This window comes from Gossypium raimondii, chromosome 9 (genome assembly GCF_025698545.1).
Source record: "Gossypium raimondii isolate GPD5lz chromosome 9, ASM2569854v1, whole genome shotgun sequence".
In the NCBI taxonomy this organism is placed as follows: Eukaryota; Viridiplantae; Streptophyta; class Magnoliopsida; order Malvales; family Malvaceae; genus Gossypium; species Gossypium raimondii.
Genome location: NC_068573.1, coordinates 32,837,050 through 32,850,378, shown reverse-complemented (window position 1 = coordinate 32,850,378; position 13,329 = coordinate 32,837,050). Strand labels below are relative to the sequence as shown.

The following is a 13,329-nucleotide window of genomic DNA, read 5'->3' as shown; positions in this document are numbered from 1 at the left end:
CATTTATACCATGATAAAAGTACAAGATTCCAAATGAACTAAATTATGTTATACCCATAAGTGAGAAAAATTATGTAAAAGTAATTTTATTAAAAAATTATGTAAAAAAAATATCATTTAAATGAATGTGAATTAAAATTAGTAACTCTTTTAACAGAGTGATTTTTAATTAATGTTTAAATTATTTTATTTAAATATATTATATAAAATATCTAAAAATAAAAGTACCTTTATAATACTATTTATTATTTTATACAACATTAGAAGTAGAGGAATGCCACATATTCAAATGTAAAAAGTTAAAATATGCTATTAGCCCTTATACTTCAACAAAATTTAAAATTTATTCCCTATACTTAAAGAATTAAAATAAAGTCTTTTTATTTAAAAATCTTAGTCCTATTATTAAAATCGTAAGTATTTTTAATCAAAATTTGTTAGTTTGGCATGTTGATGCTGCTCCCATGTAACGTGACATATGATTGACGGAAAATAAATATGTTAAATTGATAAATTTTAACAAAAATTACCAATGACAATAATGATTGGACTAGGATTTTTAAATTAAAAGAAACATATTAAGTTGATAAATTTTAACAAAATCTACCAACAACGATAATGATTGGAGTATGATTTTTAAATTGAAAAAGTAGGAGAATTGAGTTTTTAAAATTTAAAGAATAAGGACAAAATCTAAACTTTTATAAAAAATACAGGGACTAACAGCATATTTTAACTTAATGAAAAAACACCTATTAATGGGAGACAAGTTGGTAGATTAAATGTTAAAAGTCTGAAGAATATAGGGACTAAGAGAAGAATTAAACCATTGACAACAATTTCACTTGAATTGCCGATTGCCGATTGCCGATTGCCGATTGCGATTACTCTCTGTCTCGATTCATATTAAAGCCTACTGTTACTTTGGTTCGGTTAATTTGTTTATTTATTCCAGCCATTGCCAAGTCGTTCTAAACTTCTAGGGCAAGCTAAAGCACTTTGTCGATACCAATTCAGAAATCGTGTAACCTCCATATGTCAATCTCCGATGCCGAAGAGGTTATGGAAAATCCTCGAGAGCGAAGACCGGCTTTAGGCCGCAAACGAGCTCGGTTTTCTTTGAAACATAATTCAAGGTTAAGATTATTCTAAATTGCTCGGTTCATTTTAATTCTTTTTTTGTTCTTCTGATTAATGTTATTATAGTTAATTTAATTTTACTTCTTTAAACTTTTGTAGTCAGCCAACTGTGAGTTTAGAACCAAGTTTAGATATCGATAAATTGAACGATCCGGAGGAATTCTTTATGGCTTTTGATAGGATTGAAAGTAAGCTCGCTGCTCATTTGCTTTATTTAATCTGCAATTATTTATATGATTTTAGCTTTTCGATATGCTAAGTTTGCTGCTCAATTGCTCTTCTTCTTCTTCTTTTTTTTTTTTTTATCATTGTGGGAAAATCTTTTCTGTAAATATTTTTATGAACCTAGCTTTTCGATGTGCAAACTGTAAAGCAAGTTTGCTGCTTAATAGCGGCTTTTTTAAAAATCGTTTTTGGGAAATCTAATCTGCAATCTTTTTTATGAACTTAGCGGTTCGGTGTGCAAAGCAAGTTTGCTGCTCAATTGCCTTTTTATGTATTTGTTTATTATGATTGTTGGAAAATCTAATTTGCAATTATTTGTATGAACTTAGTGTTTTGATGTGCGAAGTAAGTTTGCTGCTCAATTTTGTTTTATGATTGTTATTATTGTTGTTGGAAAATTTAATCTGCAACTATTCACATGAACTCAGCTTTTCGATGTATGTTTGTGTTGTTATAGAAGCCAAAAAAGAAATACAGAAACAAACAGGTGGTGTTCCATCAAATTTGGATGAAAATGCTCAATCCATGGATGCACGCCCTCGTCGCCCTGGAATAGCGAGGTCTGATCAAAATTTTTCTGTAGCCGAATTTCTGTTGTATTCAGTTTTGTTACTTCTTTTATCTTTTGTATATTTGTATATAACATAGCCTTGTGATTTTATTTTCAGGAGATCAGTTAAGTACAAACATCGCTATTCTACTTCTATGTCCCCGGTGGAAAGCTTTGATGAGGAACGTTGTAGTCCACTTTGTGGTTCACAACAAGAAAAATCTGACCCGGTCCTCGAACTAGCAGAGAAGTTGGCTGGTGAGTCATGAAAGGTTGATTTGTCATTTCTTAATTGTGTTACTTTATACCCCCTTGGCTTCCCATTCTTGATATCTTCTAAAACTAACCTGCAATATGACTAGGTTTTCGTTTGTGTTTGGTTTTATAATGCTACTAAATTTTCCCTTCTTTGCGTATATGATAAATTGGTGTTATATACTCCTTAGGTTCGGTGGCCAAAGCAGAGAACAATATTAATCAACTTCTGGATCATTTGCTTTCCAGTAATTATGATGGGGACGAGGCAGTCAGTCTTTTAAAGGAGCGGTTGCAGATCAAGCCTGTTGATCTGGACAAAATATGCCTTCCTGATTTGCAAGATATACGAAGGATTGATTTGAAGGCTTCTAAAGAAAACTTGACAAAGCCTAGAAATTCAATATCAGATTTGATGAAAGGGATTAGTAAAAGGACATCAAACCGACTGGCTGAATGTTCAGTTCATTGTTCAGGTTCTCCAACTCCGCCAAGTTCATTGGCTTCGGTATCATTGCTGAAGAAACAAAGTTCGCGATTCAATGTACTAAATGATCAGTTTTCAAATGATGATATTGACCGATCACCTGTGAGAAATGCATCTCCAATGGAAAATACTAGTAAACAATCTGATCAGGTTGGTATAGAAAAAGAACCAAGTGTGTCACACTGCACTGATAGAAGATCACCAAAGCAACAGTCTGAAAGTTTTGTTCATCATTTAGCTTCTCCTACTCCTCCAAGAAATCCATTAGCTTCAATGTCATTGCAGAATAAATATGTGTTGCAGTTGGATCCTCTTAGTCATCCTTTTCCAACTGACAATATTGAGAAATCACCTGGGGGAAGTGCATCTGCTGTTGAAAGTATCAAAAAACAATCTAGTCAGGTTGATACAGAAAAGGAACGGAATGTGTCTCAACTCTTAAGGTCTCCAATATTAGAATCAAATCAAACTACGACTGCTAATGCAAATACTGAGCTCGATGGGAGAGATTTTGCTGGTCTTTTTGACAAATTTGTTAATGATAATGATAGGAGACTTGATTGTGGTATTAGTGCTGTCTCAAGTGGATCTCAGGCTGGCTTAGAGAATAATGGTTTAAGTAGGCCTGAAGTTGATACAGATAGTCAAACAAGAAAACCAACTGAATTTGGTGGAAGGGTGAGTATTCATATTGACTTTTCAAGAGTTAGTCATTTGCAGTTTGGTGCTAACCTTTGTTACTAAATGTTAATTAACTCTGAGGTATTGTGACAAAACACAGGTAGAAGATATACCATTGGAAGCAGTGGTTTCTGCTCATGTCCAACTTAATGTGGAGGGCACAACCATTGTTAATTCACATACCATTCAGATAGAGTCAGGTATGATTAAGACCAGTACTTAGTGGTGCACAAATAAATGGAGGCAAACTACTTCTCAGCTTATCCAAATTCCTAGCTAGACGCTTATGATCCTTCAAAAAGTCTAAAGATTTTTTCTTGCATGATTATGATGAATGGATGATAGTTAGCTTATTATATAAGATTTTTGTGAGTGGTACAAATTTGTCTCCACCCTCTCTATCTCTAAGGAAAACCTCCTTTCCACCAAAATATTTCCTGGTTGATATGTTGAGTTACACATAACTTGCCACATGTTATATAGTTCTCACACTATTATAATCAGAAACCAAGTCTATTTTATGCTCGTATCTGACGCTATAGGATTTTCTGCTCATTCCTTGCCCTCTCTCTCCCTCTATCATATCGTGGATTTATCTAATATTATGCTTTAAATAAATTGTCCTTAAAATTTCTTTCTAAATCTTATATTACTAGATTTATTTACATTTTAAATTATACTTTTCCACCTTTGTTTGCATTGGACCTAGCACATCATGAGCCTAATTTACCGTGGTCGTTGATATAGTTTTGATGGTTTCAATTTATTAGTTTCATTTGTGTACATTTCTGTTCCCTAGATCAAGCAAATCCTGCTATGGATGAGGACCATGGAATGGATGGATCTTCAAGAGCTGTAGAAAGTGGTCAGGAGTTGCATGAGGTTTGTAATTTCCACAATTATTTATCTTATTGATTATTTTATATAGTTATGTTCTGCTTTTCTGGGCTTATATATAGAAATTATACTATTACCTTTCCATTTTCCAAAATTTATTTTTGTCTGATTCTGCTTAATTTTCTCAAACTCGTATACCTTCCCTTTTGAAAATTTCTCAATTCAACTTTCTTTTCCCAACTTTTCTAATTTTCAATTCATTTCTTGAGCAACAGAATAAGAAGGGCAAAACAAAACGAAGTGCACACCGTGTACTTAAGAGGGAAGAAGTTTCTCGGAGACAAAGCCTTGCAGGTGTCTCTAATACCAAAACTTCAACTTGCATCTTTGGAGTGTTTTTGTAGTTGCATTGCAATGACTCTGCTTTCTTCCTTTCTAGGTGCTGGTACTACATTCGATACAGAAGGGAGGAGACGAAGCACGAGGATCAGATCAAGACCGTTGGAATTCTGGAAAGGTGAAAGATTCTTATACGGACGTGTACATTCAAGTGAGTACCTTCAATTATGTTTTTTTCCCTTTCTATGCAAGGATTTTATTGTCCCGTTCTAAATTTATAATTTAAAATTAACTGCCTTTTGGAATGAACTTTAAATTTCACCCAAAGTTGTTCTCTAAGGATGACATATAATATCTTGATGACAAGTATGTCAGTTTGTTATAATTCCAGTGTGGCTCATTACTACTGTAGTTTTTACTCAGCTATCTCTACTTGATTTGCCTTCTTGATGTTTGAAACCAAATATATCGTGTTCATGTAATCCTGCTTTTAGTTAATATTATTATTTGGGCACAACCAAAGTGCAATAAGGGTCGAACCTGAGATCTTTACGTGACATCCATCATCATATTTTTTTGCTTTAGAAATGTCGAACACGTTTTCAATTTGATCTACATGAGACACTTTATGTGGTTGGATTTGTGAGTACATTGTTTTTGTACAGGTTTGTCAACTGTAATCGGGATAAAGTACGAGTCTCCAGAGAAGGCTGATGGTGAAAACCCTACCCTGAAAGTGAAGTCTTTTGTTAGCGATGAGTACAAAGATCTAGTTGAATTGGCTGCCAGGTTCTGAGATAACCTTGATTGGTGGATTGTGGAGTAAGTTCCGCATACATTAATGACATTAAAATTAATTGTTGAGTGCTTTTTCTTTTTTCTTTTCCTGATATAGGGTTGTCCGATTACTTGTTTTGTAGTTCAAGGATTTCTGTTGCAAATATAATCTTATTCCCTTATAATTTTATGATGATCATTAAGAAGCATAAGCTTGACGTGTATGGCACTATGGTATTTTTGCTCCGAAATTTTCTTTGCAGTAACATGCCAGACAAATGAAGGCTTGTCTCCTATGGATCCTGGAGATATGCAATGGGTTTCGACTTTCGAGCCTGTACTTAAGCTAACCATGCTAGGCTGCCGCAAGACATCCAATTTAGACATTCATTTGGTAATTCTTTTCACCCAATTTCCTGAATGTAATGTGAGTTCATAACTTCATTTCTTGTCACAGAGAACAAAAAGAAAATTCTATACTTCAGTTGGTATCTCTAATAGTTAAAGTTTCCGATTGAAACTACGGAGATCGTAAGAGTTTTATTGTCATTTCTCTTAGTTTGATCCTCATTTTCCTTTTTCTACTAAGGCTTGGTCTAAAGTAAAGGCAGTTAATTTCTTTTAAAAAAAAATTAAATTATAATTTTCTTCCCGAAATCCGATTTTTGTGGGGAATCCGGTTTTGGATAGGCCCAGAGACATAGAAAGTAGTGTACCTACGAAAGAGAGATTCTTTGTCACAGAGCTTAAAGCTTCATAAACATTTATTTTCCCTTGCAATATTAATTGATTGTAGAAAGTTTGGACTCCCGTCCATTTATACCAGCTTAGTAATTATTAAAAATATAAAATTCAAATAAGCGGCAGCAAGAAAGAGCTCTGAACAGAATAAAAGCTTTAAAGCCACTAAATCATCAGATCCAACTTATTAAATTAAAGAATCCCTTTCACAATAGCAGAGTCCAACTGTCAAATATCTCAATAAAATACTCCCAAAATATGACATATATTTACTCTAAAAACCAGGCTTCTTAACTCATCAACCAAGCAAGTTTTCTAGACAAAGATGGAAGAAAGGGAAAATAAACGTCAAAGCCCACCATTTTTGCACAACTTATCATATACTAAAGCAAACTGCTGCTGCTGCCAAGATAATCTTTGTTCCATACTTTCATGGAGAAGCCTCTGCCTAAATTTCTCACAACCTTCATTTACAAAATTCACGCCACAAGCAAAAGCCTGTAAGGAACAATAATTGTGGTGGTTTCAGGGAATTTTCAAGCTGTAAATTTGAGGAAAGAATATTATCTTTTTATCTGAATTCATACCATATATTTAAACGAGGGAGATCCACCCGTCAAGCCACGATAATATTCTTGAAACTCGATGTAGCATGAGCAGGTGTTTGTCATTTATAACTCTGCCATGACAACATAGATGAAAGAGAGAGATTTAAGGTTATAGGATGATGAAATAACGAGGCCGCCATCGATTACTAAGAGAAAAAAAAGGTGCTGCCGATGTATGGATTTTCAACTCATTAAGCAAAAATGTTTATAAAACTATAAAACTACACAACAGGCCAGATTGAAATTTGAATCAGTGCCACAGTGCCATTAGTTAGAAAAGATCTTTTAACATTTTTCACATGTGGCAGTAGTTGCATAAGAAATTTCCAATTTCTCATCGTAGGAGAGGAGAGGCACGGAAATAGAAACTGCATTGTTATTTTGTGCATTTTTTTGGACACGAAATAAAGCCGCAGAAGTTATAAGTTTCTTCTAGGAAAAAAAAAACCTCAAACTTCAAACAGATTAAGAAGGCATTAACTAGGGACGAAGCATGATTTACCTACAATATCCAGAAACAAATTGCAGCCAAAGTGGTCCGGGTCAAAAGCTGGAGATCGCCAAAGGCCTTGAAGAAAAGGCCTGCACTCACCACCCAGTACATAAATAAGAAACGTCAAACATCCACAAAAATAATAAAAACTTTCATAGCCAAACCATCACCTTTATCAGTTTATTGGGACAGGCTCCATCTATAGTAAATCACTTGCTAAAGCTCATCTCTGAATATCTGTATGGAAATCAAGGATAACAAATCAGAACACATATAATAAATGATGTATCTGAAAAATATTTTCCACTCATTCACAGAATCCACACTTGCCTGCGAGGTTGCTTATTTGGGTTATTTTGTCGTTCACCATAGTCATCATTCACAAGCTCTACATAGGAGACAGCTAGTTAACTACTAAAACATAAAAAGTATGGCAGAGTGCTAACTGCCTATGTTCCAAAGTCCACAAATTTAAGACCAGGATAGATCGTTGCTTACCAGGTTCCTGAGAAGGCTTCCATTCATTAATGGGTTTGCTAGAAGTATTTTCTTTGCTGCAAAGGGCGATTAAATAGTAATAAAAAATTAGTAAGCAACCATAATAACCATTTTTGCAACTTATGAATGGGAGAAATTTTAACCAGCTACACACCTTGAGGATCCTGTTGAAGACGTCTGTCCTGAAGAACGGGCATGATAAGCCCCGTCAACAGGAATATAAGGTGGACAAAATGTTGCGCCTAAAGCCCCAGCACCACCCGTCAATACTGGTAGCCTAATCATGAAAACGAAAATCATTAATGCTCTTCGATTAAACAGATTAACAAGAATGAAAATAAGCAATCAAGAGAGATTTAGCACTGCATTGATAGTCAAATCGATATCCCCACTCAAAAGGATTCCTACCTTACCCTTCTACTACTGTCAAAATCTGTAGCAAATTGGAGATTTTTTTTTACAAAAAACTTATTTTGAAAATATGGGGAGTCTTAAAAGCAGATTGATAAGTATGAGTCATTATGGAGAGGAACTTCCTCCATAAGAAAATTGTGGCCAGTTATGGACCTGACCAAGACATAACTTTTATTTGCCAAAGGAAGCCTTGTGTCATCAACAGAAAAAAAGTTTCTACAGGCAAAGAATTACTGTACCATGTCATTTCTGAACTTCCCAAACCATTTTGGGACTGGGCAACATATCCAGGAAATGCCATGCCAACTGCAGGAACACTAAGGCCACTGGGGTGCTGACCTCCAAATTGCATAACTGCATGCCAATCATTCAGGGGGAAAAAAGACATTGAGCTTATAAAAAAGTTCAATACAAGGAAAGCATAGAACTGTAAAACAAAAGGCATAGAATGATATAAATGAATCTAAGCAACCAAGCACACAAAAGCCATTGCCCTGCACAAACTCAAGCAAGCTTGAATCTTTAGTCAACTCATAAAAAGCATATCCCTACTAAAACCACCACATTCCAGGAATTAAAACTCAATCTGACCTTAGCCAAAGGAAATTAAAAATATTCAGATGAAAACTACATCTAATATTTAATAAATTTGATTTAATTCATAATTCAAAAGGTGCAGCCAGGGATTTTGTATGCACGGTTCCAGGTAAGACAGTGTCCACATGTTACGGTTACCTTTTCAGGTAGATTCCAGAAAAATTAAAAGATTAAAGTATAAACTAAATAATTAGTAGTATAAAAAGCTTTACCTGGCAAAAAGGCAGGAAAGTTTTGATCACCATTGTGGACAGCAATATTCCCTGTAGCCCCCATGATCTGAGCTCCACCGTACATAAAAGAGCCCCTTCCAGCTCCTTGAACACTGTTTTTCCCTTTGCTCACCAATGCATCCTTGGATCTACTTGTTTCTGAAGAGTCAACCTCTCCAGATTCATTTGAATTGACTGACATAGCTGTTTTTGGTGGAGAGGAAGCTTGAGACCCAATACCAGGATGCTGGCCCAATTGCTGAATAGCCGCTTGTACAGAAGACTGAGCCCAGCCTTGAACAGGACTTCTCTGAACAGCATTGACCTGCATTTGTGGAGAAACTTTGTTGACTTGGTTCTGCCGTGGAGCAGACTGATAAGACTTCTGTCCTGGGATAGGTGTGCCTCTAACCTGAACCCTGGATTGAGAGTGTTGACCAGTATTACCCAATGAAGATCCAGAAGGTAGCATTTGCACATTGTTCAAAGGCTTCACAGAAGTTGACCAACGGGAATCATCTATACAAAGCTTTGCCATGTTGACAGAATCAAGTGCATTCTTCCCTCTTAATGACTTGGATTGTGACACAGAATAATTCCCATCTGTAACAGAAGGGCGAAGATTCCTGCTCATGCTTCCAGCTTGCATGTCCTTCTGAGTCACAGTAACGTCTTTGTTGGAAGACCCAGATGGATAAAAAGGTGGGGAAGCAGAACTCAAGCTTGATGCAAAAACATGTTTCCTAGAAGGAACCGATGCAGCATCTGCATTTGTTGCATGCGTGAAAACTCCACTTGAAGGGGCCTGTGAAGTTCTCTCAAGAGGTTTTCCAGATCTGAAATGTTTTAACTCATTCAATGTCATGCAGATTTAATCATGGTAAGCGTGTATGACAATATAGAAAATTGAAGAAAACAAATGCATGTCAATACTCACGATCTGTTCCGTGTTGGAGGTGCCTGATTGCTGTTTTTCATAGTAGGTTCATACTTCCTGGGTCCTCTCCCTCTCACAGACTTCGGAGGCTGGTTCTGATTGTTTTTCTTCCCAAATGCTTTGGACCTACTTCCCCTAGGATAACCATGATCTGGACCCTGATTTTTACTCCGAGCTCGATATCTACCTCTAGAAGATCTTCCCTGAAAGTGGAAGGGAAAACATATCAGTAGGGAAACAAAATCAGATCAAATAACATTAAGGAAAATAGAACACTAATCATGCAAGTTGAATGCATGCCAACCCTTACCTCTTGATAATGTTTTTCTTGCAGAGTCATTTCCTCAAACTTGTCATGTCCCCATTTCCTATCATCTTTGGATTCCCACAGTTTTCTTCCACCACGTGTTCGCCTAAAGTGGCAAACGATATTGATAAAAAACTTAAAACATAATATTAACTAGTGTAAAAGAAAAAAAAACAAAAACAAAATACTGAGGATTGAAATCATGTCTGGACCAAAAGTTAAGCAATGATAGTACATTATCATCAGGTAAGTGGTTTGTCCCTGAGGATAAGCCCCAGTGGTTAGAGCTGAAGCCTTCATCTAGGAAGTCTTGAGCTCAAATCCTAGGATGTGAGGGTTGAGATTTATGCTATGGAAAAGGGCCATCCCATTGTATAGATCAATATAACATGTATCAAAAATATCAAGTTATTGGTTTCAAATGCCCCATTAATAAGGTAAAAAGTTGGATTATATAACAAACCTTTACAAAATATGGACACAGTTACAAAACAATTAGTCTTGCAAACACACATATATTAGTGATAAATTGATAATGATTTAGAAAATAGAGATCTAAATAAAGATTCAGACCATAAAGAGCCTATGGTTAATAAAATTTCATATAGCTGTCATAGTATTCGTATAGATGAAAAGTATGTTGATAATTAAATCCTACTTTCCCTTACACATAAGCAAACGAGTGAAAGAAATTATTATCACTAATAATGTCATCAAATACCAAATCAATCTAGGCCTAACTTTTGATCAAATAAGGTCAAATTTGCCCTTATATTTGGGCACTATTTGTTTTATAACAAAGGTCTTATTCAAACCAGGTACCTTTTAATCTCCCAAATGAAAGAAAAACAACCACCAGAAAAAAGGAAAACGCCTCAAGTATGAGAGCACCCAGTATGTAGCCCTACTTGTGTAGCATTATGCTAGAGTAGATTATGGCATCTTATGTCCTTAGTCCTCATTCCAACTGTTAAAATTTTGTAATCAAATTGTGTCAGCAATCATACTTGTCTAGAAGAGAAAGTACGCCGAACTCTCATGACAACCTTACATTTCCTTAAAACCTACTACCAGACCGATGACAAAAGGTAAAACAGCTGCACACAGAGCATGAATATCATAGGTGCCAAACCTACCCAAACACATTTGTTGTCCAACTGTAACATTGCTTAAAAGTATGAAAGACTTATTTGCTATTAATTTCTATTGTCTGCATATGGAGTTACGTAGCAAGGCAAGTAAGCATTCCAACTTCAATCCTTAAGAAAACTAAAATAAGCATAACAAAACCCTTAGGTAAACACACCATATACTAGAAAACAGTCGATTAATAGCTTAAATAGTTAAATTAAAACATATTATGCAATTTAACCAGAAAAGCAAACAAATTTTTTTTGAATACCTACGACGACCGCCAACATTCTCTCGAAAGCGATCATCATGCATATAGAATGCACCAGCAGTTGGCACAGCAAATGGCTCATTCTCCTTTTCCTTTTCATCCTTCTCTTCAACATGATTATCATTGTTATCATTAATCTCCACATCCACGTCTTCCTCATCCGTATAACTCCAATTCACATCACTCACCACGGCTTCCTTCAAATCTTCTCCAATTTCATCCAAATTCCTTTGCAACACTGTTTTCCCTACTTTCTCTACCCCCTCTTCATAAATTTCTTCTTCCTCTTCCTCTTCTTCATCATAAGATTCTTCTAAGTCCAATTCTTCTTCGCCATCATCATAATCTGCAGCACCTCCCTGGCCGTCGGATTCATCGGAATGAACCACAGTCTTTCGATCCATCCTCGGTTCAGTATTATTATCCTCATCATCACTCGCCGCCTCTCTCCTCCGCATTGCCAGTGAACGCTTTACCTCCTCTGGATCACTCTCGTACTCCACTTCTTCTCCGGTCGTAGCCATAACTTTCTCGTTAACCAAACACCAATCGCTAAAACTTACTAATTATTCAAAAACACAAAACAAAGCAAAAAAATCCAATTCGAAGAAAATCAAAACCCTGAAAACCCTTAAAATGAAAGGAAAATTAGGATATTTATAGGAAATATAGGGGATAGCGTTACTTAGGTAAACCCTAGATTTTTATAAAGAAAGATGGATATTTGGGGGGGGGGGGATTTTTGGGTGTAATTGAAAGGAGATAGGTCTTTGTTTTCTTGTGTTTTCCTTTTTCTGGTTTTGGCCTTTCGGTAATTAAGTAGAATAGAAAGGGTATTTTAGGAAATGTGGAGTTATAAAAATGGAGCCTTTGAGATCACATGAGTTCTTTGGATTCTGTTGGGTAAATCTTAAAAGGAGTTTTAAGACTGGCGACCAATAGTGTCTTGCCACGTTTTCCACATGTAATTAATGTATCAATCAATTACACTATTGAGGTCAACTAATAATTGGGATATCAAAATAAACCATAATTCGGTTTTTCACCACATATGAATAATATTTAACTTTTGCAATTAGTTCTTCTTTATTCTAGTTGGGGAGTTAACTACCGCAAACATGAACCTTAGCGTCTTTGTCGATGCCGCTAACCGCCTTTTACTTGTAGTTTTTTTGTTGTGTGTTTTTAAATGAAGAATTTGTTCCTTCCGTTTTTAATTCTAAGGCTTTCATGAATTTTTTTGTCCATATATAAACGTTTTTCCATTAAAGTTTTCTTAAAATGGTTTTATCTGCTTTTATGGCATGGTTATGTCTACTTCTACAGCACGATTATGTTTGCTTCTGTAGCATAGTAGTTTGAGTTTCTGTTTAGCTTTTTCAATTTTCTAAGTGTTTGGGAGAAAGAGGGTATAGTTGCGGTTCAACGATTTGTTAAGTGGTTAAGGTGGTGGTTTTGGCGGCACTGTCCATAGAGTGTAGGGAAGTTGACGAGTGGCATATCAATTCCGATGAGGGGAAGAGGAAATCGAGTGATAGGTAGGCAAGCCAGAGGGAGCGACGGATGACAAGGGGATGGGTTATAGGAGAAGCATTATCGTTAAGCGACGTGGTGGGTCGAGTGAGCTTCAAATCGTCGAGGATGTTGCCACTAGATCGAGGAGTGGGCATGGATTGGATATTATCGTCTTGAAACGTAACAAGGGGAGATTGAGGGTGAACAGATGGTAGTGGATCTTATCAAAGTTGGGGTCTTTCATCATTCATTTATCATGGGAGACGTGTGGTATCAAGAGAGCTATGTAAGTATCAATGTGAAAATGTTAGTTT

At 35.8% G+C, this 13,329-nt stretch overlaps 2 protein-coding genes across 8 annotated transcripts; one reads left to right on the top strand and one right to left on the bottom strand.

Moving 5' to 3' along the window:
* The first annotated feature begins 806 nt into the window (after window positions 1-806).
* LOC105799095 (centromere protein C) lies at window positions 807-5,840 on the top strand. 3 transcript variants are annotated; one of them, XM_012629462.2, is made up of 11 exons: window positions 807-1,136; window positions 1,240-1,328; window positions 1,823-1,925; window positions 2,034-2,173; window positions 2,362-3,335; window positions 3,439-3,538; window positions 4,138-4,220; window positions 4,445-4,529; window positions 4,615-4,725; window positions 5,180-5,336; window positions 5,435-5,840. In XM_012629462.2, the coding sequence occupies exons 1-10, from the start codon at window positions 1,036-1,038 to the stop codon at window positions 5,308-5,310; spliced, it is 1,917 nt and encodes a 638-aa protein (XP_012484916.1). In that variant the 5' UTR covers window positions 807-1,035; the 3' UTR covers window positions 5,311-5,336; window positions 5,435-5,840. The 3 variants fall into 3 exon arrangements, with proteins under 3 accessions (XP_012484916.1, XP_012484915.1, XP_012484918.1); XM_012629461.2 differs by having other exon boundaries at window positions 809-1,136; window positions 5,555-5,840; XM_012629464.2 differs by having other exon boundaries at window positions 811-1,136; window positions 4,451-4,529; window positions 5,555-5,840.
* Window positions 5,841-6,171: 331 nt separating this feature from the next.
* Window positions 6,172-12,256, bottom strand: LOC105799094 (protein MLN51 homolog). Of its 5 annotated transcripts, XM_012629458.2 has the most exons (13): window positions 11,501-12,256; window positions 10,102-10,204; window positions 9,792-9,994; window positions 9,267-9,690; window positions 8,855-9,179; window positions 8,285-8,399; window positions 7,786-7,908; window positions 7,632-7,687; window positions 7,464-7,521; window positions 7,304-7,370; window positions 7,143-7,222; window positions 6,620-6,711; window positions 6,172-6,530 (listed from the first exon to the last, which is right to left on the bottom strand). In XM_012629458.2, the coding sequence occupies exons 1-10, from the start codon at window positions 12,022-12,024 to the stop codon at window positions 7,343-7,345; spliced, it is 1,959 nt and encodes a 652-aa protein (XP_012484912.1). In that variant the 5' UTR covers window positions 12,025-12,256; the 3' UTR covers window positions 6,172-6,530; window positions 6,620-6,711; window positions 7,143-7,222; window positions 7,304-7,342. The 5 variants fall into 5 exon arrangements, with proteins under 5 accessions (XP_012484912.1, XP_012484910.1, XP_052476387.1 ...); XM_012629456.2 differs by having other exon boundaries at window positions 8,855-9,690; XM_052620427.1 differs by having other exon boundaries at window positions 6,172-6,496; window positions 8,855-9,690.
* Between the last annotated feature and the right edge of the window lie 1,073 nt (window positions 12,257-13,329).